This window comes from Stegostoma tigrinum, chromosome 1, assembly GCF_030684315.1.
Source record: "Stegostoma tigrinum isolate sSteTig4 chromosome 1, sSteTig4.hap1, whole genome shotgun sequence".
NCBI lineage: Eukaryota > Metazoa > Chordata > Chondrichthyes > Orectolobiformes > Stegostomatidae > Stegostoma > Stegostoma tigrinum.
Window position 1 is genome coordinate 188,296,663 of NC_081354.1, and position 27,278 is coordinate 188,323,940.

At 50.3% G+C, this 27,278-nt stretch overlaps 1 protein-coding gene across 3 annotated transcripts in view; it reads right to left on the bottom strand.

The window, feature by feature from the left end:
* LOC125455955 (tetratricopeptide repeat protein 31-like) overlaps positions 1–27,278 on the bottom strand; it is a 63,968-nt gene that overhangs the window by 26,889 nt on the left and 9,801 nt on the right. The window contains exons 2-9 of one of the 3 annotated variants that reach the window (XM_059650731.1): positions 18,190–18,266; positions 17,227–17,326; positions 15,465–15,655; positions 9,956–10,039; positions 9,287–9,370; positions 7,437–7,661; positions 6,677–6,802; positions 6,156–6,204 (exon numbers count right to left, since the gene is read on the bottom strand). In XM_059650731.1, the coding sequence (XP_059506714.1) occupies positions 6,156–6,204; positions 6,677–6,802; positions 7,437–7,661; positions 9,287–9,370; positions 9,956–10,039; positions 15,465–15,655; positions 17,227–17,326; positions 18,190–18,266 (936 nt within the window). Of the gene's footprint in view, positions 1–6,155; positions 6,205–6,676; positions 6,803–7,436; positions 7,662–9,286; positions 9,371–9,955; positions 10,040–15,464; positions 15,656–17,226; positions 17,327–18,189; positions 18,270–27,278 lie in introns of all 3 variants that reach the window. The other 2 variants (XM_059650735.1, XM_059650729.1) reach the window with 2 other exon arrangements.

Consider the following 27,278-nt stretch of genomic DNA (forward strand, 5'->3'; position numbering starts at 1 on the left):
GCGCGAGAGAGGGGGGGTGGCGCGCGAGAGAGGGGGGGGGCGCGCGAGAGAGGGGGGCGCGCGAGAGAGGGGGGGCGCGCGAGAGAGGGGGGGCGCGCGAGAGAGGGGGGGGCGCGCGAGAGAGGGGGGGGGCGCGCGAGAGAGGGGGGGGCGCGCGAGAGAGGGGGGGTGCGCGCGAGAGAGGGGGGGGGCGCGCGCGAGAGGGGGGCGCGCGAGAGAGGGGGGGCGCGCGAGAGAGGGGGGGGCGCGCGTGCGAGAGAGAGAGAGCGAGAGGAGGAGCGGGGGGCGCGCGTGCGCGAGAGAGGGGGGGGCGCGCGAGAGAGGGGGGGGCGCGCCAGAGAGGGGGGGGCGCGCCAGAGAGGGGGGGGGCGCGCCAGAGAGGGGGGGGGGCGCGCCAGAGAGGGGGGGGGCGCCAGAGAGAGGGGGGGCGCGCCAGAGAGAGGGGGGGCGCGCCAGAGAGAGGGGGGGGGCGCGCCAGAGAGAGGGGGGGGCGCGCCAGAGAGAGGGGGGGGCGCGCCAGAGAGAGGGGGGGCGCGCGAGAGAGGGGGGGGCGCGCGTGCGAGAGAGAGAGAGCGAGAGAGCGGGGGGCGCGCGTGCGCGAGAGAGGGGGGGGCGCGCGAGAGAGGGGGGGCGCGCCAGAGGGGGGGGGGCGCGCCAGAGGGGGGGGGGCGCGCCAGAGAGGGGGGGGCGCGCCAGAGAGGGGGGGGGCGCGCCAGAGAGAGGGGGGGGGCGCGCAGAGAGAGGGGGGGGGGCGCGCCAGAGAGAGGGGGGGGGCGCGCCAGAGAGAGGGGGGGGGGCGCGCCAGAGAGAGGGGGGGCGCGCCAGAGAGAGGGGGGGCGCGCCAGAGAGGGGGGGGGGCGCGCGAGAGAGGGGGGGGGCGCGCGAGAGAGGGGGGGGGGCGCGCGAGAGAGGGGGGGGCGCGCGTGCGAGAGAGAGAGAGCGAGAGAGAGCGGGGGGCGCGCTGTGCGCGAGAGAGGGGGGGCGCGCGAGAGAGGGGGGGCGCGCGAGAGAGGGGGGGGCGCGCGAGAGAGGGGGGGGCGCGCCAGAGAGGGGGGGGCGCGCCAGAGGAGGGGGGGGCGCGCCAGAGAGGGGGGGGCGCGCCAGAGAGGGGGGGGGGGCGCGCCAGAGAGAGGGGGGGGGCGCGCCAGAGAGAGGGGGGGGGCGCGGCCAGAGAGAGGGGGGGGGCGCGCCAGAGAGAGGGGGGGGCGCGCCAGAGAGAGGGGGGGGGCGCGCCAGAGAGAGGGGGGGGGTGCGCCAGAGAGAGGGGGGGGGGGGCGCGCCAGAGAGAGGGGGGGGGGCGCGCCAGAGAGAGGGGGGGGCGCGCCAGAGAGAGGGGGGGCGCGCCAGAGAGAGGGGGGGGCGCGCGAGAGGGGGGGGGCGCGCGAGAGAGGGGGGGGCGCGCGAGAGAGGGGGGGGCGCGCGAGAGAGGGGGGGGCGCGCGAGAGAGGGGGGGGCGCCGCGAGAGAGGGGGGGGCGCGCGTGCGAGAGAGAGAGAGCGAGAGAGAGCGGGGGGGCGCGCGTGCGCGAGAGAGGGGGGGGCGCGCGAGAGAGGGGGGGCGCGCGAGAGAGGGGGGGCGCGCCAGAGAGGGGGGGGCGCGCCAGAGAGAGGGGGGGTGCGCGCGCCAGAGAGAGGGGGGGGGCGCGCCAGAGAGAGGGGGGGGGCGCGCCAGAGAGAGGGGGGGGGGGTGCGCGCCAGAGAGAGGGGGGGGGGGCGCGCCAGAGAGAGGGGGGGGGGGGCGCGCCAGAGAGAGGGGGGCGCGCCAGAGAGAGGGGGGGCGCGCCAGAGAGGGGGGGGGCGCGCGAGAGAGGGGGGGGGCGCGCGAGAGAGGGGGGGGCGCGCGAGAGAGGGGGGGGCGCGCGAGAGAGGGGGGGGCGCGCGAGAGAGGGGGGGGGCGCGAGAGAGGGGGGGCGCGAGAGAGTGGGGGGCCCGAGAGAGGGCGCGCGAGAGAGGGGCCGCAGGGGGGGGGGGCGCGCGTGCGAGAGAGAGAGAGCGAGAGAGAGGGGGGGGGCGCGCGAGAGAGGGGGGGCGCGCGAGAGAGGGGGGGGCGCGCCAGAGAGGGGGGGGCGCGCCAGAGAGGGGGGGCGCGCCAGAGAGGGGGGGGCGCGCCAGAGAGGGGGGGGCGCGCCAGAGGGGGGGGGCGCCAGAGAGGGGGGGGGCGCCAGAGAGGGGGGGGGGCGCCAGAGAGGGGGGGGGGCGCCAGAGAGAGGGGGGGGGCGCGCCAGAGAGAGGGGGGGGGCGCGCCAGAGAGAGGGGGGGGGGGCGCGCCAGAGAGAGGGGGGGGGGGGCGCGCCAGAGAGAGGGGGGGCGCGCCAGAGAGAGGGGGGGCGCGCCAGAGAGGGGGGGGCACGCGAGAGAGGGGGGGCGCGCGAGAGAGGGGGGGGGCGCCGCGAGAGAGGGGGGGCGCGCGAGAGAGGGTGGGGCGCGCGAGAGAGGGGGGGGCGCGCGAGAGAGGGGGGCGCGCGAGAGAGGGGGGGCGCGCGAGAGAGGGGGGGGCGCGCGAGAGAGGGGGGGCGCGCGAGAGAGAGAGGATGGGGGGCGCGCGCGAGAGAGAGGGGGAGGATGGGGGCGCGCGCGAGAGAGAGGGGAGGATGGGGGGCGCGCGCGAGAGAGAGGGGGAGGATGGGGGGCGCGCGCCAGAGAGAGAGAGGATGGGGGGCACGCGCGAGAGAGAGGGGGAGGATGGGGGGCGCGCGCGAGAGAGAGGGGGAGGATGGGGGGCACGCGCCAGAGAGAGGGAGGATGGGGGGCGCGCGCGAGAGAGAGGGGGAGGATGGGGGGCGCGCGCGAGAGAGAGGGGGAGGATGGGGGGCGCGCGCCAGAGAGAGAGGATGGGGGGCGCGCGCGAGAGAGAGAGGGAGGATGGGGGGCGCGCGCGAGAGAGAGGGGAGGATGGGGGGCGCGCGCGAGAGAGAGGGGGAGGATGGGGGGCACGCGCCAGAGAGAGAGAGGATGGGGGGCGCGCGCGAGAGAGAGGGGGAGGATGGGGGGCGCGCGCGAGAGAGAGGGGGAGGATGGGGGGCGCGCGCCAGAGAGAGAGGATGGGGGCGCGCGCGAGAGAGAGAGGGAGGATGGGGGGCGCGCGCGAGAGAGAGGGGGAGGATGGGGGGCACGCGCCAGAGAGAGAGAGGATGGGGGGCGCGCGCGAGAGAGAGGGGAGGATGGGGGGCGCGCGCGAGAGAGAGGGGGAGGATGGGGGGCGCGCGCGAGAGAGAGGGGAGGATGGGGGGCGCGCGCCAGAGAGAGAGAGGATGGGGGGCGCGCGCGAGAGAGAGGGGGAGGATGGGGGCGCGCGCGAGAGAGAGGGGGAGGATGGGGGGCACGCGCCAGAGAGAGAGGATGGGGGGCGCGCGCGAGAGAGAGAGGGAGGATGGGGGGCGCGCGCGAGAGAGAGGGGGAGGATGGGGGGCACGCGCCAGAGAGAGAGAGGATGGGGGGCGCGCGCGAGAGAGAGGGGGAGGATGGGGGGCGCGCGCGAGAGAGAGGGGGAGGATGGGGGGCGCGCGCGAGAGAGAGGGGGAGGATGGGGGGCGCGCGCCAGAGAGAGAGAGGATGGGGGGCGCGCGCGAGAGAGAGGGGAGGATGGGGGGCGCGCGCGAGAGAGAGGGGGAGGATGGGGGCACGCGCCAGAGAGAGAGGATGGGGGGCACGCGCCAGAGAGAGAGGGAGGATGGGGGCGCGCGCGAGAGAGAGGGGGAGGATGGGGGGCGCGCGCGAGAGAGAGGGGGAGGATGGGGGCGGCGCAGCGAGAGAGAGAGGGAGGATGGGGGGCGCGCGCGAGAGAGAGAGGGAGGATGGGGGGCGCGCGCGAGAGAGAGGGGGAGGATGGGGGGCGCGCGCGAGAGAGAGAGAGGATGGGGGGCGCGCGCCAGAGAGAGGGGGAGGATGGGGTGCGCGCGCGAGAGAGAGAGAGGATGGGGGCGCGCGCCAGAGAGAGGGGGAGGATGGGTGCGCGCGCCAGAGAGAGGGGGAGGATGGGGTGCGCGCGCCAGAGAGAGGGGGAGGATGGGGGGCGCGCGCCAGAGAGAGGGGGAGGATGGGGGGCGCGCGCCAGAGAGAGGGGGAGGATGGGGGGCGCGCGCCAGAGAGAGCGGGAGGATGGGGGCGCGCGCCAGAGAGAGGGGGTGGATGGGGGTGCGCGCGCCAGAGAGAGGGGGAGGATGGGGGGCGCGCGCCAGAGAGAGGGGGAGGATGGGGGGCGCGCGCCAGAGAGAGGGGGAGGATGGGGGGCGCGCGCCAGAGAGAGGGGGAGGATGGGGGGCGCGCGCCCAGAGAGAGGGGGAGGATGGGGGGCGCGCGCCAGAGAGAGGGGGAGGATGGGGGGCGCGCGCCAGAGAGAGGGGGAGGATGGGGGGCGCGCGCCAGAGAGAGGGGGAGGATGGGGGGCGCGCGCCAGAGAGAGGGGGAGGATGGGGGGCGCGCGCCAGAGAGAGGGGGAGGATGGGGGGCGCGCGCCAGAGAGAGGGGGAGGATGGGGGGCGCGCGCCAGAGAGAGGGGGAGGATGGGGGGCGCGCGCCAGAGAGAGGGGGAGGATGGGGGGGCGCGCGCCAGAGAGAGGGGGAGGATGGGGGGCGCGCGCCAGAGAGAGGGGGGAGGATGGGGGGCGCGCGCCAGCGAGAGGGGGAGGATGGGGGCGCGCGCCAGAGAGAGGGGGAGGATGGGGGGCGCGCGCCAGAGAGAGGGGGAGGAGGGGGGGGCGCGCGCCAGAGAGAGGGGGAGGAGGGGGGGGGCCGCGCCAGAGAGAGGGGGAGGAGGGGGGGGCCGCGCGCCAGAGAGAGGGGAGGAGGGGGGGCGCGCGCCAGAGAGAGGGGAGGAGGGGGGGCGCGCGCCAGAGAGAGGGGGAGGAGGGGGGGCGCGCGCCAGAGAGAGGGGAGGAGGGGGGGCGCGCGCCAGAGAGGGAGAGAAAAGAGAAAGAGAGCCTGAGTGAGTGAGTGAGTGGAGTGAGAGAGAGCGCGCGCCAGAGTGAGTGGAGTGAGTGGGCGCCAGAGTGAGTGTGTGTGTGACAGAGAGAGAGAGAGAGAGAGAGAGAGAGAGAGAGAGAAAGAGAGGAGAGAGAGAAGAGAGAGAGAGAGAGAGAGAGGGGTGAGGCCAGAGAGAGAGAGAGGGGAGGAGAGGGAGAGGGGCCGCCAGAGTGAGTGTGGGAGTGAGAGTGAGAGTGAGAGTGGAGTGAGGAGAGAGTGAGGGAGAGAGTGAGGAGAGAGAGGCAGAGAGTGAGGCAGAGAGTGAGGCAGAGAGTGAGGGAGAGAGTGAGGGAGAGAGTGAGGGATGAGAGTGAGGGAGAGAGTGAGGGAGAGAGTGAGGGAGAGAGTGAGGGAGAGAGTGAGGGAGAGAGTGAGGGAGAGAGTGAGGGAGAGAGTGAGGGGAGAGAGAGAGGAGAGGGGACGAGCGTCGAGGAGAGATGAGGAGAGAGAGAGGGAGAGAGAGGGAGAGAGAGGGAGAGAGAGAGGGAAGAGAGAGAGGGGAGAGGAGGGGAGAGGAGAGAGAGAGAGCGAGGGGCGGGGGCGCCAGAGTGAGAGAGAGGTGGTGGTCGCGGGCGCCAGCGAAGGGGTTCTGGCTCCATCCTTCCTGAGGGACGCTGCCTTAATGTTAGGAAATCACCATTGTCCAAGAGATATACCCGCTGCATCAGCGAATTGTCAATACCTCTCATAAGCCTGTTCAAGTAGGTGAACCTTCATCCTCCATGAAACACTGTCCCCAAGTGACAGTGAATCTTAAACTCACAGATCATTCTCCCAATGTCAGTCAATCTTCATGAGTGTTCTCCCTAGAGTTCCTCTAAATTATCAAATCTTCAACCACTTAGTGAACACCTCATCCAATATTACTGGATGTGCAGCCTTCCTTTGAGAAGCATTCTTCCAGTCTCTGTGGATCTTTATATTCCACCTCTCATTCTTTCAGAGATAATGGGAACTGCAGATGCTGGAGAATTCCAAGATAATAAAATGAGAGGCTGGATGAACACAGCAGGCCAAGCAGCATCTCAGGAGCACAAAAGCTGACATTTCGGGCCTAGACCCTTCATCATTCTTTCAGGTCATTTTGTGAATGACTTTCAGCTCTCAAGAACACAAAGCATCATCACTATTAGCAATCACCTGTGCTCAAGACCACGTTGACAATAGAAGATTCTCAAAAATGGTTTTCACTTACCTGCCAACTTATAAATCTTGTCTTTCACAGCATTGGGGTCCATAGATTGCTGCAAAGTGTGGAAATAAACAGTAATTAAAACGAGAGGACACAATTTGCATTAACACAGGACTTTATCAATGTGAAAGATGTTGAAGACCACCTAGTCAACTATTTCATTGTACATTGACCAAGATAAGGAAGCGTCATTCCAGAACCAGCGAGATTCCACAAGCACCAAATAGTACCAGAAAGGACAATAAAAAATGAAGAGAAGTAAAAATCATAAATACTATTGCTACACTTAAAACCACTTGAAACATACAAAGCAACAGGCCAAGTGTTGGGAGCTCGGATTACAGTCTGGAAATGACTGGGTGGACACAATGGGTTGAAGGGCCTCTTTTGGTGCTATAATACTCTACAACACGGAGGAAAATGCTGGAAACACTCAGCAGATGTGGTCAAAACTAAGCAGACCTTCAGTGTGGCATTAGTTTACTGGAACTTACTCGTGCAACAATGCTCAGAATATTCCTCACCTCTAGTTTCTTTTCAGCTTTTTTCTTTTCAGTCTCTTTCCTCTCAGCTTTGGGTTTTATATTCATTTTACGTTTCATCTGGGTGACAGCTTTTGAAACAAAAGAACTGTTCATATCTAACTCATCCTGAAAGGAGGACAGACAGTGTCAATAACCCAGAGACCACACTACAAACCCCCACATCATTCCAATATGAAACCAGACACATGCAAGAGCAGATTCCCTTCTCCCTTGCTAACTATAATCAGCAGTTTTATTCTATAAAAGGTGCCAGAAACAGGAAGAGAACTGTGTCCATTAAAGCACTAACGATCAGCACAGTAAAACCTCGCAAGGACAACAGGAGAAAGCTTGCTCACTCAAAGTGAAACAAAATTACTGGAAGGACAATGGAAGGGAGGCAGACAGAAATTAAGCAGGAACAATGTGGTGGAGGAGAGGTACAACATGGAGTGGGACGAGGGAGCAGCGGTGAGGGCAAAGAAAAAACACCAAATGAGTACATGCACATGCAAGGTGATCCCAACTTGATCTACCCATCCTTACCCCAGCCTTTTAGAATCACTGCCAAGATGATCACACCAGTGTATATGTAAGACAGAAACAACAGGTCCTGAAGGGGCCCACCATCATGCCACAGAAGAACTGGGCCGATTGTGATGGATGTGGGGGATGGAATTTCAATCCCTTAGCCCATCACTATAAAGCGACCACAGCGCATTCTCCACCGGCTGGTGCACTGTAAAGTTCAGGTGCTTACCTCAGATATATATACTGATTTATCGGTGGTGTTCTGATCCTCACCCACTCTAGCAGTAACTTTCACACTAGTCTCATTTTTACTGTCAGCTGTGTTGGAGCTTTGCTCTTTGCCCGCCGAAGCCCCTTTCTCAGGTAACACAGCAAGACCACGTTTAATATTTCCACTCACTTCTTTGTTATCCTCCTCTCCATCGCTACAACTTTCTCTCTTTGACAGAACTTTCTGCAGGCAGAACAGACAGACACAACACAAGATAAAACATTGTACATTAGCTTTTAAATTCATCCAACCCTGGGACGTGGTCCAGCATTCATGGGCCGTCCCTTGGTGTCCTTGAAAAGGTGGTGGTGAGCGGCGTTCTTGAAACGCTCAGTCCACGTGCTGAAGGTTGACCCACAATGCAAATAGGGAGGGAATTCCAGGATTTTGAGCTAATGATGCTGAAGAATGGTGATGCATTTCTAAGGTCGGGGTGGTGAGTGACTCGGAGGGGAACTTGTAGGTGGTGGTGTTCGCGTGTATCTGCTACCCAGTAGTGGGCATTGGTTTGGAAGGTGCTAAGGATCTTTGGTGAATTTCTCCAGTGCATCGTGTAGATAGTACACACTGCTGCTACTGAGCGTTGATGGTGGAAGGAGTGGGTGCACGTTGACGTAGTGCCAAGCAAGCTGCTTTGTCCTGGCTGGTGTCAAGCTTCTTGAGTGTTGTTGGGGCTGCACCCATCCAGGCAAGTGGGGGGTATTCCATCACACTCCTGATTTGTGCCTTGTTGATGGTGGACAGGCTTTGGGGAGTTACTCGTCGCAGCCTTTGTATTTTTCTGCCAAGTCCAGTTGAGTTTCTGGTCAGTAGTGACCCCAAGGATGTCGATAGTGGGGGATTCAATGATGGTAACACGGGTGAATGCCAAAGGAAATTGGTTAAGTTGTCTCTAAATTTAGGTGGCTATTGCCTGGCATTTGTGTGGCACAAATGTTACTTGTCACTTGTCTGGGTCTTGTTGCATCTCAGCAAGAATTCCTTCACTATCTGAGGAGTTGCAAATTGTGCTGAACATTGCACAGTGAGTATCCTGAATTCTGATTTAGGCTGAAAAGAAGGTCATAATCCTTTAGGACAAGGTGGGCCATCACATCATAGTCTCGTGATAAGGAGGTGCCACTTAAGGCAGATAGGGGAGAAATTTCTTCAGAGGGTTGAGAATCTTAGGAATTATCTATCCAAAATGTTCAATCCTTTTTAATCCTAATTTATTCACAGGATGTGGATATCACTCGCGAGCAAAGCATTTACTGTCCATCCCTAATTGAGAGCAGTAAGTCAACCACATTGCTGTGGGTCCAGAGTCACATTTAAGCCAGACTGGTTAAGGACCACAAATTTCCTTCCCTAAAGGGCATTAGTGAACTAGATGGATTTTTACAACAAATGACATTGATTACACAGTCACCTATTGATCCAGATTTATTACTGAATTTAAATTTCACCATCTGCGACAGTGGGATTCAAATCTGTACCCCCAGGACATGAGCTGCAGGTCTGAATGAACAGTTCAAACACAGAATGACTATGCCACCGTCAGATCTAAACGCATGCGAATGCTCAATAGTCAAGCAAGTTCACAGCTAATCCTGATATATATTTAGAGACCAAGAGGGTAGGATAGGACGATGCAATTGGGGTGCACCAGCCATAACTTCCTGTTCCTAATTGCTTTCTTATGGACCAGGCATAACACTCGGACAGTGCTGGCTCAGAGTTGCATACAGTTTAATTGATTACAGAAGGCAGAAGCTTACCCTAAGTCAATTAAGGCTTTCTCAAATATAACAGGAGCATGTTCTTACCTTATCGTTGACATTCTCTCCAATTTTATTCTCACTTCTATTTTCTTTTTCTAATTTCTGTTGGCGCCTTCTCTCTTTCTGTCTCTGAAATTAAATCAAGTCAACACCCATCACCTAGCATGATTGGCAAAGTGCGAGATTTCAAAATGAATGTTCAGCAAACATGAAGCAAGGTACTATCTGTAAGAATCAATGCTGCAGTATTCAGGTATTGTATGGCGATATACCAACAATGAGATGTAAACAAAATCAAAGACTTGAATACATAGTAGCACGGGGCACAGAGCAAAGACATCAAACTTAGAGAAACACCAGTACGTGGGGCATAAATCAACAAGAGATACCCTATTCCAACACAGGCTACTGGGACATGGATTCAAGACCAGAGTCCTGCATAAATACAGGTAGCTGGCATATTCCAACAAGATAGGAACCCCGGACATAGACAGGCATACAGGGCACAGAAATGAGACGGGAGCCTTACATATGCACAATTACACCAGACGTTGAAATAAAATGGGGATTCCGCACAGACACAGGTACATGGAGCAACAATCTAAGGGGGACATCAATCTGAGACATCAGTCGTGCATAAGCACAGGAACCCAGGACATGGAAACGAGACAGGAGTCCTGCATAAAACATAACCCAATGCAGTCAGGCACTTACTTTTTTCTTAAGTCTTCGTTTCTCAGCCTTTTTTTTTGCCTGCTCCTCTTCATTTACCAACTCTTGAGCAATTCTCTCAGCCTCCTGCAAAACACATCATGACAGTCCTACTAGGTCAGCATGAGCACACCCAGCACCAATCACCCTGACAGACAGAAACTCAGGAATGAATTGGATGTCAGAAACATCATCCAGCTGAGGATGGGATGTCACCAAGAGAGGTACACCAGCATGACCAGCAGCAGTTCAGGACAGATGAAGAAGATCTCACCGAGGGAGGGGAAAATGACACCATATTGCAGAAGCAACTGAATCCAATGGGCCACTTGCATGTACAGTAAGCTACACACATTAATAAAAGCCCTTACACTATGCAGACAAAAGGAATGTGTACACACACTATTTCAACTCAAAACAGGCAACGGCTATTCGCTGGTTAATTTCTCTGGGCAATGCCTTGACCCAAAGTCATTCTGCCTGGTTTAAAATTTCAACAAACCCTGGCATTTAGCTGCCAATTTTATACACTGGCACAGTCTCCATGGCAACACCTCTACTAGAGTCCACTTGCCAACCATTCAATAATCTTTCAATTAAGTGACAACTATTCTGTAAGTTTTCAGTTATTTATGGATAAGGTTAAGAGTAGCAGCACTAAACGGGAGAAAGGTTAACTATCACAATATTAGGAAGGAACTGGGAAATGCTGATTGCAGCATGTAGGGTAAATCCACACCTAGCATGTGCCAATTGACTAGAGTTCAGGACCAGTGTACTCCAATGAAAATGAATAAGGATGGCAAGATTTAAAAACTGTGGATAGCAAGAGAAATTGTGAGCTTAGTCAAAAAGAAAAAGGTATACGAAAGGAAACTGAAGACAGAGCCCTCAAAGAAAGCAGGAATGAATTTATTTGGGGCATTTAAGCAGCAACGAGATAGGCATATGGATGAAGTATAAGGTAGGGTTGGAGGTTAGATAGATCTTAGGATTAGGGCAAAAGTTCCGCACAACATCGTTGGCCAAAGAGCCCGTAGTGTGCTGTACAGTTTTATGTTCTAAAGAGTTAGGAGGGCTAATGAGGACCATGAAATGCCTAAGTAGGATTAATGAAAATTCCAAGACCTTTTTTTATTTATATATAATGTGAAGCAAGAGGGTAACTAGGGAAAGGATAGTCCATTGAAGGACAAAGGCGGAATTTATGCACGGAGTTTGAGGAAGTGGGCGAACCCTTAATGAATACCTTGCATTGGTATCCACAACGTAAAAGGGCACGGTGGATGCTCAGGAGGGGTATCTTTATATTCTAGGGCATATCAATATTAAAAAAAAGCTGAGCGTTTTGAAAAGCATTAAAACAGACAAATCCCCAAGACTTGATGTGATCTGCTTCAGAATATCGATGGGAGGCAGGTGAGGAAATTGCTGGGGCCTTGTATGAAATTTTTGTATCCTCTTCAGTAGGAGGGACCCCAGAGGACTGGAGAATAGTCACCGCTGTTCCTTTATGAAGGATAACAGGGGTAATACACGAAATAACAGGCTGGTGAACCCCAACTTCAGTAGTAGGGAAAGTATTGGGGAAGATTCTTATGGAAATTATTTATTCAGGTTTATAAAAATAATGACATATTGGCAATAGGCAACATGGCTTTGTACGGGGAAGGTCATGTCTCACAAACTTGGACTTTCTTGAGGAAGTGGCAAAGATGATTGACGAAAGCAGGGCAGTGAATATTATCTACACGGACTTCAGCAAGGCCTTTGGCATGGTCCCTCACAGCAGACTTATACAGAAGGTGAAGTCACATTGGGTCCATGGCGAGCTGGAAAGATAGATACAGAACTGGCTTGGTCACAGAAAACAGTAGTGGTGGAAGGGTGTTTTTCTGACAGGAGATCTGTGACCTTCAGAGTTCTGCAGGGATCAGTGCTGGGTGCCTGTTGTTTTTAATATAAACATTTTGGTGGAGAATGTAGGGTGCCTGATTAGGGAGTTTGTGAACAATACAAAGATTGGGGGTAGCTACAGATAACAAAGAGAATACAGCAGCACATAAATAGGCTGGAGACTTGGGTGCAGAATATACAGATGGAATTCAATCTAGACAAATGCGAGGTGATGGATTTTGGAAGGTCTAATGCGGGAGGGAAGTGTGCAGGAAATGGCAGAACCCTTTGAAGCATTAACAGAGGGATAAAGGCATACATGTCTACAATTCCCTGTAAGTGACATCCCAATGGATAAGGTGGTCAAGAAAGCATATGGCATATGGCTTCCTTGCATTCATCAGTCAGAGCATTAAAATGGGCACATCATTTTGCAGCTACATCGAACTTTAATTAAGTCACATTCAGGATAGAGTTTGTGTACACAGTCCTGTTTGGCACACTACCAGAAGGATGTAGAGGCTTTGAAGAGGGTACAAAATCGGCTTACTAGGATCCTACCTGGCTTGGAGGGTATTAGTTATGAAGAGAGATTGGGCAAACTTGGTTTGTTTTCAGTCGAACAAAGGATGAGGTGGTGATCTGATACAAGTTTACAAAATAATATGGAACGAATACAACGGATGATCAAAGTCATTTTCCCAGGGTAGAAATATCAATTATAGCAAGATTATCCAGCCTCTATGGCTCCAGGAGTGTGCCAGTTGATCAAATTTTCTGGTTAATCAAGAGGTCCACATAACGTAAAAACACACACCGAGTCATACAAACGCAATGCCAGGGGTATACACATCACTGGGATACTTTATTTACGGTATAAGTCACTTAAAATAATGCAACTTTGCCTTATATAAAACTTACCAGAAGACAGCCTTCTCATCTCAGCCTCAAATGGACTACTCAGACGCTACAATAATGCAGGAAGCTTCCGATATTTCAGGGATATATCATGTGCCAGTTTATCCAGAGTGCTAGTACATTAGGTACCAGTTAAAACAGTTTGCTGTCCTAGACGACATAGGTTTAATGTAAAACGGGTAAATTTTAAAAGAAATGTCAGAGGCAAGTTTTTTTTGAAAAACCGAGGATATTCAGTGCCTGGAATGGACTGCCAGAGGTGGTGATGGTGGTAGAGGCAGATACACTAGCAACATTTTAGAGGCATCTTGACAGCAATACATATATTCTGGGCATAGAGGGATACGGACCATGCAGAAGCAACAGGGGCAAAACAGCAGAGCAGAGTATGGTGGCCATCACCGAGAAGTGCTGAAAAACTGAATTGTCTGAAGGTGGTTAAATCACCTGGCCCAGCTGGAGTACACCCCTAGTTCTGAAGGAGATACCTGAAGAGATAGTGGAGGAGTAGGTGGTGATCTTTCAGAAATGACTGGAGTCAGGGAGAGCCCTAGAGGTCTGGAATATCATTAATGTAACCTCTGTCCCTGTTTAAGAGGGAGTAAGGCAAAGGACAGGAAATTACAGGCTGATCAACCTGACCTCAGTCACTGTTAAGATTTGAGTCCATTGTGAAGGATGAGATTTCTGAATCACAGTAAAATAGGGTTTCATCCAGGGGAAGTCGTGCCTGACAAATTCTTTGAGGAAGTAACGAGCAGTTTACACCAAGGAGAGCCAATGGATGTTATCTACCTGGACTTTGAGGAAGTAACGAGCAGTTTACACCAAGGAGAGCCAATGGATGTTATCTACCTGGACCAGGAAGCTTCCGATATTTCAGGGATATATCATGTGCCAGTTTATCCAGAGTGCTAGTACATTAGGTACCAGTTAAAACAGTTTGCTGTCCTAGACGACATAGGTTTAATGTAAAACGGGTAAATTTTAAAAGAAATGTCAGAGGCAAGGGCTTTGACAAGGTGCCACACAGGAGGCTGCTGAGTAAGATAAGGGCCCATGGTGTTAGAGGCAAGGTGCTAGCATGGTTAGAAGACTGGCTGTCTGGCAGAGAGCAGAGAATGGGGATAAAAGGGTCTTTCTCAGGATGGCAGCCAGTGACAAGTGGTGTTCCACAAGGTCAGTGTCGGGACCACAACTTTTCTCTTTATACATTAATGATCCGGATGAAGGAGCTGTGGGCATTCTGGCTAAGTTTGCAATGATACAAAGACAGGTGGAGGGACAGGTAGTACAGAGGAAGTGGGGAGGCTGCAGAAGGATTTGGGCAGATCAGGAGAGTGGGCAAAGAAGTGGCAGATGGAGTACAACGTGGGAAAGCGTGAGGTCATGCACTTTGGCAAGAAAAATAAAAGAATGGACTACTTTCTAAAAAGGTAGAAAGTTGACTAGTCTGAAGTGTAAAGAGACTTGGGAGTTCCAGTCCAAGATTGTCTCAAGGTAAACTTGCAGGTCGAGTCAGTAGTTAGGAAGGAAAGTGCACCTTTGGCACTTATCTTGAGAGGACTAGAATATAAAAGCAGGGATGTACTTCTGAGGCTTTATAAGGCTTTGGTCAGACCACATTTAGAGAATATTAGAACATACATAGAACTCCTAGTGAAGAAACAGGCCCTTCGGCCCAACAGGTTCACACCAACACTCAGAGCATCCCACCCAGACTCATCCCCTTATAACTCACCTAACCTACACATGCCTGAACATTATGGACAATCCACCTAATCTGCACTTCTTTGGACAGTAGGAAGAAACCAGAGCACCCTGACGAAACCCACACAGACACAAGGAGGACGTGCAAACTCCACACAGGCAGGTGCCTGAGGGTGGAATCGAACCTCGGTCCCTGGTGCTGTGACACAACAGTGCTAACCAATGAGCCACTGTTTAGAATATTATGGGGCCCAAAATTGCTCACATCTCAGGAAGGGTGTACTGGCCCTGGGGTGGGTTCAGAGGTGGTCCACAAGAATGATTCCGAGGATGAAAGGTTTAGCATAGAAGGAACATCTGAGGACTCTGGGTCTATACCCAATGGAGTTTAAAAAGATGAAGGGGGGGGGGGGATCTAAACTGAAACTTACAGAATACTGAAAGACCTAGATAGAATGGGTGTTGTGATGATGTTTCCAATGGTAGGAGAGACCCAAGGACACAGCATTAGAATAAAGACCCTTTAGAATGGATATGAGGAGAAACTTCTTCAAATAGTGTTGAATCTATTGAATTCGTTACCACAGAAGACTGTGGAGGCCAGGTCATTGAGTACATTTAAGACGGAGATAGATAGGTTCTCCATTGTCAATTGGCTCAAAAAAGGTTACTGGAAGAAAGCTGGAGAATGGGATTGAAGAACATATCAGCCATGATTGAATGGCGGAGCAGATTCGATGGGCTTAAAGGCCTAATTTCTTCCTATGTCTTATGGTAGTTTAGAAAGTCATGTGTCGGCGCAGTCTTGGTGGTCCAAAGGGCCGGCTCCTGTGCTAAGGGTGGGATTGTAGATTTTTTTAAAATTTGGCATTCTTGTGAATGTCTTCATGAGTGCAAGATAAAAAGCTCTACCAAAACTTGTTCTACTTCCAGTAATACTCAAGTTCTGCATGACTAAATAACAACGGCACTTTTCATGTTTACCTACCTCAGCAGAACCTCGATATGAATTGGAGCTTTCTTTATTGTATGGATCAGTTAAATGTTTGAGTGTGGACAATTCTGGAACATGATGGAGAAAATTTTTCCGTAATCCATAAAATGTATCAACGTTGTGGTCATCGTCATCGTTCGAATAGTCATCATCCTCGTAGGTGTAATTATCATCATCACTTGAATCTACAGGATCAATACAATAATAGTGATCTCAGATTATCTTTATTCCCAGCCTTGGCTCTCAGGCCTCCTCTCCTCAACCCGATAAAATGACCTGACTCTGTTGGTGTTGCTGGCCCACAGACATGCCATGTGAGCATCTGTTCTGGATACATGAGGTGACACTCTTGTCACACACTAACAGTAGCAGCACTGGGAGCAGGTTACTGTTGTTTTCCTGGTCTCTGGTTCAAAGCACTGCGCATCACGGAAACTTCAACATCCAACTGAGAAAACAGATGATGATCATTTCTGTTCTGAACTGCAGCACTCCCCCAGCATGGCGCTGAAAAATCTCTGAGTCAGAGGGAGATTCAGTCTCCTGTTCTGGTGTTTTATCATACCAATGAAGGCTGTGCACAATGGCGAAATGCAGAGCTACAGGATCCAGTATTGATTACTGGGATTGTGTTGAATGATTGATGGTGGGGTCACAGACCACTACCACCAATATTACTATTCAAGCATTACTGGTTGACTATCACAGGTTAGCTGCCCTGACACATGGCTCTACATCATAAGTACATGAACCACCTCCAGTCACTTTATGACCTTACTGATTGAAGATTAAATACTGGGGTGAATAACCAGAGGAAGCAGGAACCCATGACATTATGCATCAGAGAGACATCTGGCTGGAACTGAGAGATGAGAGGCCAATGCAAGGAAGGTTCAAGGTGATTTAGGTAAGTTGAGCAAGAGCAAACATGGCAGATACAATATGGCATGGATAATTGTGAAATTATGCGCTACGGCGACAGAAGCAAGTGAGATTGAATGGTGAAACATTGGGAATTAGATACACTAAGGGATTTGGGTGTCCTTATACATCAGCTAAGGAAAGGATACATGCAACTGCACCAAGCATTCAAGCATGGAGCATTGGCCTTCAGTGCAGTAAGAGTTCAGAAGTAGGGAAACCTCACCGCAATTATACAGGGCCTTAGTGAGACCATACCTATAGTATTGCATGCAACTTTAGTCTCCCTCTGCGAGAAGGGAAATGCTTGCTATAGAGCGAATGCATAAGGTTGATACCAGGGATGGCCGATTGTCCTATGAAGATTGGTGTGAGCAGACCTGTGCTCATTGGAGTTGAGAATGATGAGAGGGGATCGAACTGAAGCATCTCAAATTTGACAGGGCTGGACAGACTTGGCGCAGGTAGACATTTCCCCTGGGTAGGCACTCTAGAATTAGGGGACAGACTACTCAGAGCTGAGATGCAAGTGAACCTGTGGTATTCTCCACCACAGAAGGCAGTGGATGGCACAACACTGATTCAAGAAACAGGTTTTTTCCTAGTTTTAAAGACGACAGCGGGGTTACAGGGAGACAGAGGCAAGGTGAAAGTGATTGGATAATCAGTCACGATCATATTTAATGATGGAGCAGACTCAAAGGGCCAATTAGCTACTCCTGGTCCTACTCTTTATTGAAGTGAAGAAGTGTGTGGAAGGATAAAGTGGGGGGAAATTATAAAAAAAAGTTGATATTAACACAAAGATCAAGCAAGAATTTTGTAGACAAATTACCAAAAACATGCCGCTCCATTATGGCTGTCTCATTAAAAACACACTGGTCAATCTCCACTGGTCTGCTCTCAATTAGATTTTTAAAAAAATTATCCAGCCTCTGCAAAAAGAACACATTTGAAATACTGAAAATGCAATCAACAATACCCACCAAAATTAAAACCGAATGCCCCAGCCCAGGGAATTGGCAATGTGAAAAATCTGGAAGATTGATCACATGCCAAGTATACAAGGTCAAGGACAGCAGATACATGGGAACACCAACACCTGCAAATTTCCCTCCAAGTCACTCACCATCCCGACTTGGAATATATCACCATTCGGTTACTGGGTCAAAATCCTGGAATTCCCTTCCTAATGGCATTGTGGGTCAACACAACACATGGACTGCAGCAGTTCAAGAAGGGAGCTCAGCACCAATTTCAAGGGGCAACGAGGGATGGGCAATAAATGCTGGTCCGACCAGCAGCACCTAAAACTCTCAATCTAAAGAATAAGTCTATAAAACACAGAATATCAAAGCCCGGGGTGGGGTGGGGAAGAGGAGAAAGGTCATCCATGCAACTCCTGATTCTCAGTAATGTGGAATGTGGTTGGCTTCTAACTGCTCTCTGAAAGGGCACAGCAAGTTGCTCATTTCATAGGTCAGTGACAGGCAATAAATGCTGGCCTTCCATCGATGCCTGCATCCCATGAATGATTAAATGGAAATATACGTATGAAAACACATACGCACATTTTCTGCAAGCACAAGGTTTTTTTCCTCTGGTTGATTGGCTGGTGTTACTTTTCCAAAGTAACACTAAGCAATAAATACAGTAAGTATCAGTATTCTCACTTCATCCATCTAGAGGCAACATCTGAACCCCACTCTAAGCCAGCCCACCGCCATCAGCTACGCACACATCAGATAACTGAGTTTTGTGGCAGAATGACTACTGCCCTTACATGCAGCATCCATACCTGATTGGTCACCAGACTGTCTTGCAGGTTATGCCGGTAAACGTTGACTTTATCCGTCAATGTTGACGGGTAACGGCCTTCTGAAAAAAAGAAAGGCTTTAGGGAATTAAAAAATGTCACAGTGTACTGAAAGACATCTGCAGAGTGCTTTCACCATCACTCATTGGCTCTTACAAAACTTACTGAGCCCAGTTTTTGCCTCTCTATCCTTAGCCTACCCAATGTGGGACAGCACCAGATCTGCAGATTCAGAACCCACAAAGATTCACCCATAATCCTCCTCCTGTATTTCCATCTGGGCCTGCAGACGGACGTTGCTTGCGCATGTACACCTATAAAGCCCACCTTTCCAGCAGCTCGCTGAATTCTGGATTACCCGTTCAGTGAAACTACCACTGCCTCCCTTCCCACACTAAAGCTTTGTTCAGCTGGCTTGGCTGAAGCCTTGTTTTCCTTTCAGCTGATTTTCATGAATTTACTCAGCACTATTTCCTTCAAATAAAGTCTCTCCCCGAGACCTTTAGACACACTACTGTCTGAGCTTACTAGTACCTAGATTTTAAAGACATCAACAGGGTTAGGGAACAAGGGTTCCTTAAGTTCATTTCTTCAACAGCATTGCAGGCTGTCTTCCTCTCTGATATCTCTGCAATATCACACTTCTGGGCTTTTCTATTAAGCTATTCAGACCCTTTCTCAAGCCTACCCCAGTTAGTTTCAGAGATTGCTATGAACAGCTCCTTCATCGTACTAATGTCTCCTCTCGAAAACACCTGTTTTCTGGTCCCCCCCACTTCTCTCTCTCTCTCTCTCTCTCTCTCTCTGGGTGTCAAAACTCAAGTCAGCAAATTCCTTAATCGTCTTAATCAAACAAAGAACTGTGGGTGCTGGAAATCTAGAAAAAAAAATCAAATTTCTGGAGAAACTCAGCAGGTTGGGAAGCATCCATAGGAAGACAGCGAGTTAACATTTTGAGACTGTCCTGATGAACAGTCACTGGACTGAAAACATTATCTCTACCTTCTTCTCACAGATGCTGCCAGGTCTGCTGTGTTTCTCCAGCAATTTCTGTTTTTGTCCTTAATTATCTTTGTGCAGGGCTTCTTAGTCACTAAGCTAAACTTACATGGGTTTGTGGAAATGATGTTTATAGCTCACTGCTGTAAATTACTTTCAAACTTTTGTAAAAAAAAAAGCTAAGAGGACTTCACAAGCTTCAAAATCCCCCCTTCCCCTACCGGATCCCAAAACCAGTTCAGCTCATCCCTAACCTATCCTTCTTCCCAACTATCCCCTCCTTCCACCTCAAGCCCCACGCCCATCTCCTACCTACGAATCTCAGCCCGCCCCCTTGACCTGTCCGTCCTCCCTGGATTGACCTATCTCCTCCCTACCTACACTCACCTTTACTGGCTCCAGCTCCACCTCTGAGCAGTCTGACTCCTCTCCACCCATCTTCTCCCCTCCTCCCTCTCTCTCCCCCTATTTATTTCAGAACCCCCTTCCCCTCCCCCATTTCTGAAGGAGGATCTAGGCCCGAAATGTCAGTTTTCATGCTCCAATGATGCTGCTTGGCCGGTGGCTCCACACCTTGTTATCTCACATTCTCCAACATCTGCAGTTCCTACTATCTCCGATCCATCTTTCCTCCACTTTTTGAAATGAAGACTTCCAATGAATAACATCGCATTATGAGTTTTCTTCACACTACAGAGATGGTTGTCTCCAACAGAAAAAACTACACCAAGAAATTCTAGGTACGCCTATCATACCAGATATGGTATGACTTTCCACTTAACCCCTAGAATAGGCAGTTGTCTACGGACTCCAGACCCACGGCAATGTGGTTGACTCTTAACTGCCTTCTGGGCAATTAGGGATAGGCAATAAATGCTGCCTGGTCAGCAAAGCCCTCCTCTGTGAATGAAAAGGATACATAGGTTCAACCTGAAGATGGATATAATCATGCACCTGCTCTCAGCAATCTCTTCTAGAAAGGCGTCACAAAATCAACATCAACCAAGCAATCAACATTCCTTGCATTTTCTGATAGGATGGGAATGCAAACTAATGAATTATAACTTGCCGCAGAGGTGGCTGTAACCAAGAGGAAATAATACTACACAACAGAACCGCAAGTCCAGACATCCAAAAGCTGTGTTAATGGTTTTCCACATTAACCTCCTGACTGGGTAACAGACAGAGTGGGTGTGCGAAATGTATCCCCACTGTTTTAAAAACAGATAACACTAAATCACAATCAGCGTATGGCTAGGTGGTGAGAATAGGGCGCAAAGGGCCACTTATTTTTCCTTTCAGCCTAAGAACTGGAAGATGGATGCTACCATATAGCTTAAAAAAAAACCAGAGCTTTTTCCTGCAATTTGAAGATCATGTAGTGCACAATTAAAAAAATTAAGTAAAAAGAAAAGGAACAGTGATGTGGATACACTAGAACACAGTGGGACCAGGAGTCTTCAAGTTCAGAGGGACTTTTTTTATTTATTGCCCCTTCCTTATTTCAACCACATTGTTGAGCATCACATGTAGCCAAGATCAGGTGAGGATGGTAGTTTCCTTCCCTAAAGGACATTATGAACCAGATATGTTTTTTCCTGACAATCAACAATGGATTCATGGTCATCGTTAGACTCTTACTTCCAGATTTGTTTTAATTAAATTCAAATTCCACCTTCAGCTGTGGCAGGATTCGAACCTGGATTCCCAGACTAACTATTGAGATACACTACGACAGCCAGCACCTCCCTAGCAACAGTCTTGAGATTGATCAGTTACAGAATGTAAGTACACTGCAGCTACAGACATCCAGAATCCACCAACAGGGAACATCTCTCTCTCTCTCTCTCTCTCTCTCTCGAGTGAAACCACAAACAAAAACATGGATGCTACAAAGAGAGAATTCTCATACAAGACCCAAATCCATCTGAAGACATGAAGACCAACTATCATTCTGTAGACATTGTGTCATTGTTACTAGGAAATCCGAATATCTCGAAGAAATAACTCTCACCTTTATGGCCTGGAGTTTTGACTTACTGAAATTTTCCCTGCCTATATTTTCCAGCCATTACCTTTGTGTCAAAGAACAAAAAAAATTACAGCACAGGAACAGGCCCTTCAGCCCTCCAAGTCTGTGCCGATCCACATCCTCTATCAAAACCTGTCGCCTATTTCCCAAGAATCTGTATCCCTCTGCTCCCTGCCCATTCATCTAAGTGTGTAAAAAAAAATGTTAAATGATGCTATCGTGCCCTCCTCTACCACCTCCACTGGCAATGTGTTCCAGGCACCCACCACCCTCTGTGTAGAGTTTTCAACACATATCTCCCTTAAACGTTTCCTCTCTCACGTTGAACTCATGACCCCTAGTAATTGAGTCCTCCACTCTGGGAAAAGGCTTCTTGCTATCCACCCTGTCTATACCTCATAATTTTGTAGACCTCAATCAGGTCCCCCCCCCCTCAATCTCTGTCTTTCTAATGTAAATAATCCTAATCTACTCAACCTCTCTTCATTGCTAGCACCCTCCATACCAGGCAACATCCTGGTGAATCTCCTCTGCACCTTCTCCAAAGCATCCACATCCTTTTGGTAATGTGGTGACCAGAACGGTTCACAGTACTCCAAATGTGGTCGAACCAAAGCCCTATACAACTGCAACACGACCAGCCAACTCTTGTACTCAATACCCCATTTGATGAATGAAAGCATGCCATATGCCTCCTTGACCACTCTATTGACCTGCATAGCAATCTTCAGGGTACAACGAACCTGAACACCCAGATCTCTCTGTGCATCAATTTTCCCCTAGGCTTTTCCATTTACCATATAGTTCACTCTTGAATTAGATTTTCCAAAATGCATTACCTCGTATTTGCCTGGAGTGAACTCCATCTGCCATTTCCCTGCCCAACTCTCCAATCTATCTATATTCTGCTGTAATCTCTGACAGTCCCCTTCACTATCTGCTACTCCAATCTTAGTGTCATCTGCAAACTTGCTAATGAGACCATCTATACCTTTCTCCAGATCATTTATGTATATCACAGACAACAGTGGTCCCAACACGGATCCCTGTAGAGCACCGCTGGTCACAGTTCTCCATTTTGAGAAACTCCCTTCCACTACAACTCTGTCCTGTTGCCTAGCCAGTTTTTTATCCATCCAGCTAGTACACACTGGACTCCATGTGACTCCACCTTCTCCATCAGCCTATCATGGGGAAACTTATCAAGCACCTTACTGAAGTCCATGTATATGATTTCTACAGCCCTTCTCTCATCTATCAACTGTCACTTCCTCAAAGAATTCGATCAAGTTGGAAAGACATGACCTTCCCTGCACAAAACCACGCTGCCAAATATCTAATAAGCCCATTTTCTTCCAAATGTAAACAGATCTTACCCCTCAGTATCTTCTCCAGCAGCTTCCCCACCACTGACATCAGGCTCCCCAGTCGATAATTACCTGGATTATCCTTGCTACCCTTCTACAAGGGGACAACATTAGCAATTCTCCAGTCCTCCAGGATCTCACCTGTGCTTAAGGATGCTTCAAAGGCATCTGTTAAGGCCCCAGCTATTTCCTCTCTCGCTTCACCCAGTAACCTGGGATAGATTCCATCCAGACCTGGGGTCTTGACCACCCTAACGCCTTTTAGAATGCACAACACTTCCCGCCTTATGCTGACATGACCCACAGCAATCAAACATCTATCCCTAACCTCAACATCCGTCATGTCCCTCTCCTCGGTGAATACTGACGCAAAGTACTCATTAAGAATCTCACTAATTTTCTCTGACTCCTCGCATAACTTCCCTCCTTTGTCCTTAAGTGAGCCAACTCTTTCTCGAGTTACCTTCTTGCTCCTTATGTACGAATAAATGGCTTTGGGATTTTCCTTAACCTCTTTTAGTCCTCTTAATTCCTCATTGCAGATCGGTCCTACTTTCCCGATATTCTTCCAAAGTTACATCTATTTTCAGTAGTCACCTAAACCTTATGTATGCTTCCTTTTTCCTCTTTGCTAGTCTCTCAACTTCACCTGTCATCCATGATTCCCTAATCTTGCCTTTTCTATCCCTCATTTTCACAGGGACACGTCTGGCCCATACTCTAATCAACTTCTCTTTAAAAGCCTCCCACATATCAAATGTGGATTTATCTTCAGACAGCTGCTTCCAATCCGCATTCCCCAGCTCCTGCCAAATTTTGCTATTGTTAGCCTTCCCCCAGTTCAGCTCTCTTCCTTTAGGACCACTCTCATCTTTGTCCATCAGTATTCTAAAACTTTCAGAATTGTGATCGTTATTCCCAAAGCAATCTCCTACTGAAACTTCATGCACCTGGCCGGGTTCATTCCCCAACACCAGGTCCAGTATGGCCCCTTCCCGAGTTGGACGACTTACATGTTGCTCTGGAAAACTGTCCTGGATGCTCCTTACAAATTCTGCTCCATCTAAACCCCTAACACGAAGTGAACCCCAGTCAATGTTGGGAAAATTAAAATCTCCAATCACCTCCACCCTGTTGCTCCTACAATCTTTCTCTAATCTGTCTACATATTTGTACCTCTATCTCACACTCGCTGTTGGGAAGCCTGCAGTACAGCCCCAACATTGTTACCACACCCTTCCTATTTCTGAGCTCTGCCCATATTGCCTCACTGCTCAAGTTCTCCATAGTGCCCTCCTTCAGTACAGCTGTGATATTGTCTTTGATCAGTCATGCAACTCCTCCACCCCTTTTATCTCCCTCTCTATCCCGCCTGAAGCATCGATATCCTGGGACTGTTTTTGTCTCCCTTATTTGCGAATTAGGATTGTTTCCGCTGGAGTTCAGACAAATTGGGGGCGAGGTGAAGAGGAGGAGGAGGAATCTCAAACTTAATTCTAACAGGGTGAGATGGGGTGGATAGAGGGAGGATAGTCCCAATCATGGGTGGGGGTGTGACCAGAACCAGGGGTCACCAGATTCAGGGTAGGCCATTCAGGACAGAGATGAGATGATATTTCTTCACCCAAAAAGAGTGGCGAGTGTGAGGAATTCATTACCACAGGAAGTAGTTGATGCCAAACACAATGTATTCAACAGGTGGCTAGATATAGCACAGAGGGAAAATGGGATCAAAGATTACGGGGAGAAAGCAGGATGAGGCTATGGAGTTGGATGATTAGCCATGATTGTGATGAATGGCAGATAAGGCTCAAAGGGCCAAATGGTCTCCTGCTGCTCCTATGTTTGTATGTTTCTATGAATGATTGAAATGGGGTGTGGTGCAGGGGGCAATTAAAAGGATCCAGCTTACTTAACAGTGGTAAATCAATAACCTATATTGCAATTTGTGAAAGCAGTTTGTTTCCAGTAAATAGAATCATTTTCCTGTTAATGACAAGATGTGCTATGAATTACTTTTGTCTTCAATTACAGTCAGGCAGGCAAATTGACTGATTGGTGGTTTAATTGGGTGTTGACATATTTGTGACACCCTGTGGAATTACGGGGCTTGATAATCAGCACACTTCCTAACTGAGACATAACAAATATATTTGAAAACGTGCAATCTGTTCATCACACTTGCCAACTTTCCACTCCCAACAACACGGTTTATAGGCCACCCAACTTTCAGCTACGATCAGCAAACTTGGACATACAGCACTGTTCCTTTGTTGGGTCACTTGCAAACAGCAGAAAGCAACAGTGCCAGTACAGGTCCCGAAGGGACATGTCTATTTACAGTTTGCGCATTCTGTCACTCCCCATCATTGGCAAACTACAAATCATTCCTCACTCTCAGACAGGTATAGAGTTGTATCAGTTATATCAATAGCACAGCTCACTAACTACCCAGACAGTGCCATTAGTTGTCAAACAGAATTTGGTCCTAAATCACAATAAGATATTAGGCCAGGTGATTAAAAACTGTGTCACATAGGTAGGATTTAAACATCACTAAGTGAAGAGAGAAAGGTAGAGTAGAAAGGTTATATGGGTAACTTCAGAGCCAAAAGGCTAAAGCATGAGAACTAACGCTGAAGGGGCTCAAGGTGGAAATGCTCAAAAGGCCAGAACTGGAAAAGTGCAGAGACCTTGGAGGTTGTGCAGTGGAGCCCTGAAATATCAAAGTCATATCAGACTGAAAATGTTAATTCTGATTCTTGCTTCATAGCTGTTGAAAGGGTGCTGCTGAGTTTCTCCAGCACTGATTTGATTTCAGGTCTCTACCATCTGCAGTACCTTGCTTTTATTCTCTGAAACATCTATTTCTATTTACTGTACCTTCACCGCTTCTGTATTCATGCAGTATCAGAAATGTTATTATACAACACTGAAGCAGGTCAAACTTGAACCCATACCTCCAGGCTCAGAGGTAGGGGCACTTCTACTGCACCGCAACAGCCATACGGCTGTTAACTACCACAATATTAACATCAAAAGTTGTCATTAATGTCACCCATCATATAGGTCATGCTGCAGCTGTACAGGGTGCTGGTGAGGCCACACCAGCAGTACTGTGTACAGATTTGGTCTCCTCACCTGAGAAAGGATGTACTGGCACCAGAGAGGGTGTAGAGAAGAGTCACTAGGTTGATTCCAGAGTTGAGAGAGTTGACTTTTGAGGAGAGACTGAGACTATACTCACTGGAATTTAGATGAATGAGGCAGGATCTTATAGAAACATATGAAATTATGAAGGGAATTGATAAGATAAAAGCAGGGAGGCTGTTTCCACTGGCGGGTGAAACCGGAATTAGGGGGCATAGCCTCAAAATAAGGATAAGCAGATTTAGGACTGAGTTGTGGAGGAACTTCTTCATCCAAAGGGGTGTGAATCTGTGGAATTCCCTGCCCGGGGAAGCGGTTGACGCTAGGTCCTTGAGTATTTTTAAGGTTAAAAATAGATAGTTTTGTGAATAGTGAAGGAATTAAGGGATATGGTGAACAGGTGGGCAAGTGAAGCTGAAGCCATTACAAGATCAGCCAAGATCTTATTGAATGGGGGAGCAGGCTTGATGGGCCAAATGGCCTGGTCCTGGTTCTTATGTAACAAATCTGCCACATGGCATTCTCACTAAATGTCATTTCACACATTTTCTTTTTCTATGAAGTATAGATTATGTGAAATAATTCAATAGCTCATTAGGGTCTGCCCTTAAAAATCCATGCAGACCCTACAGGATTAGTATCAGAGATAATGGGAACTGCAGATGCTGGAGAATTCCAAGATAATAAAATGTGAGGCTGGATGAACACAGCAGGCCAAGCAGCATCTCAGGAGCACAAAAGCTGACGTTTCGGGCCTAGACCCTTCATCAGAGAGGATGACCTCTCTGATGAAGGGTCTAGGCCCGAAACGTCAGCTTTTGTGCTCCTGAGATGCTGCTTGGCCTGCTGTGTTCATCCAGCCTCACATTTTATTATCCTACAGGATTAGTGTTGTCTCTTGAACACTTTACTGACACTGTCTAAGATTACGGGCATTATCCACCACTAAGTGATGATTAAATAGAGTTCTTCACGACAAATGGAAAAACTCTAATTTTTTGCCACACTGCAGACAGCTTGGCATTCTAACAGGATCTTAAGACCAAACTCACTGTGAGAGTTAGAAGCAATTCTGAAATTATTAAACCAAGGCAACTTTCAGTCTAATCAGATTTCCAACAAAACAGTCCACAAGGTGACAGGATCCATTGGACAAGCAAAAACAAAACCTTTGGCTCTCTTGTCCAATTCTTATTTCTCTCAACGACCCAACACAGCCCGGGAGATACTCTCACAGGCAAAAGCATAGTCAGTGGGGCCAAAATTTACTGTTGCTGAGCATGAGGAAGGGGGATGGAGGGATGGAAACTCACTAATGTTGAGACAGAATACTGACTTTAAAGATTCACTGGAAGTTACATTCTGTCTTCTCCTGAGATGTAGCTGTGAAGTCTATATTCTTGAGCCTTGCAAAAGCAACAATGTTAAAATGACAACAACGTAAAACTCCTGGTCAGGATATCTTCCATGGTCACAATGGCTAGATTTACAAATTCCTATGACGCACAAGAATAGCTCAAAAC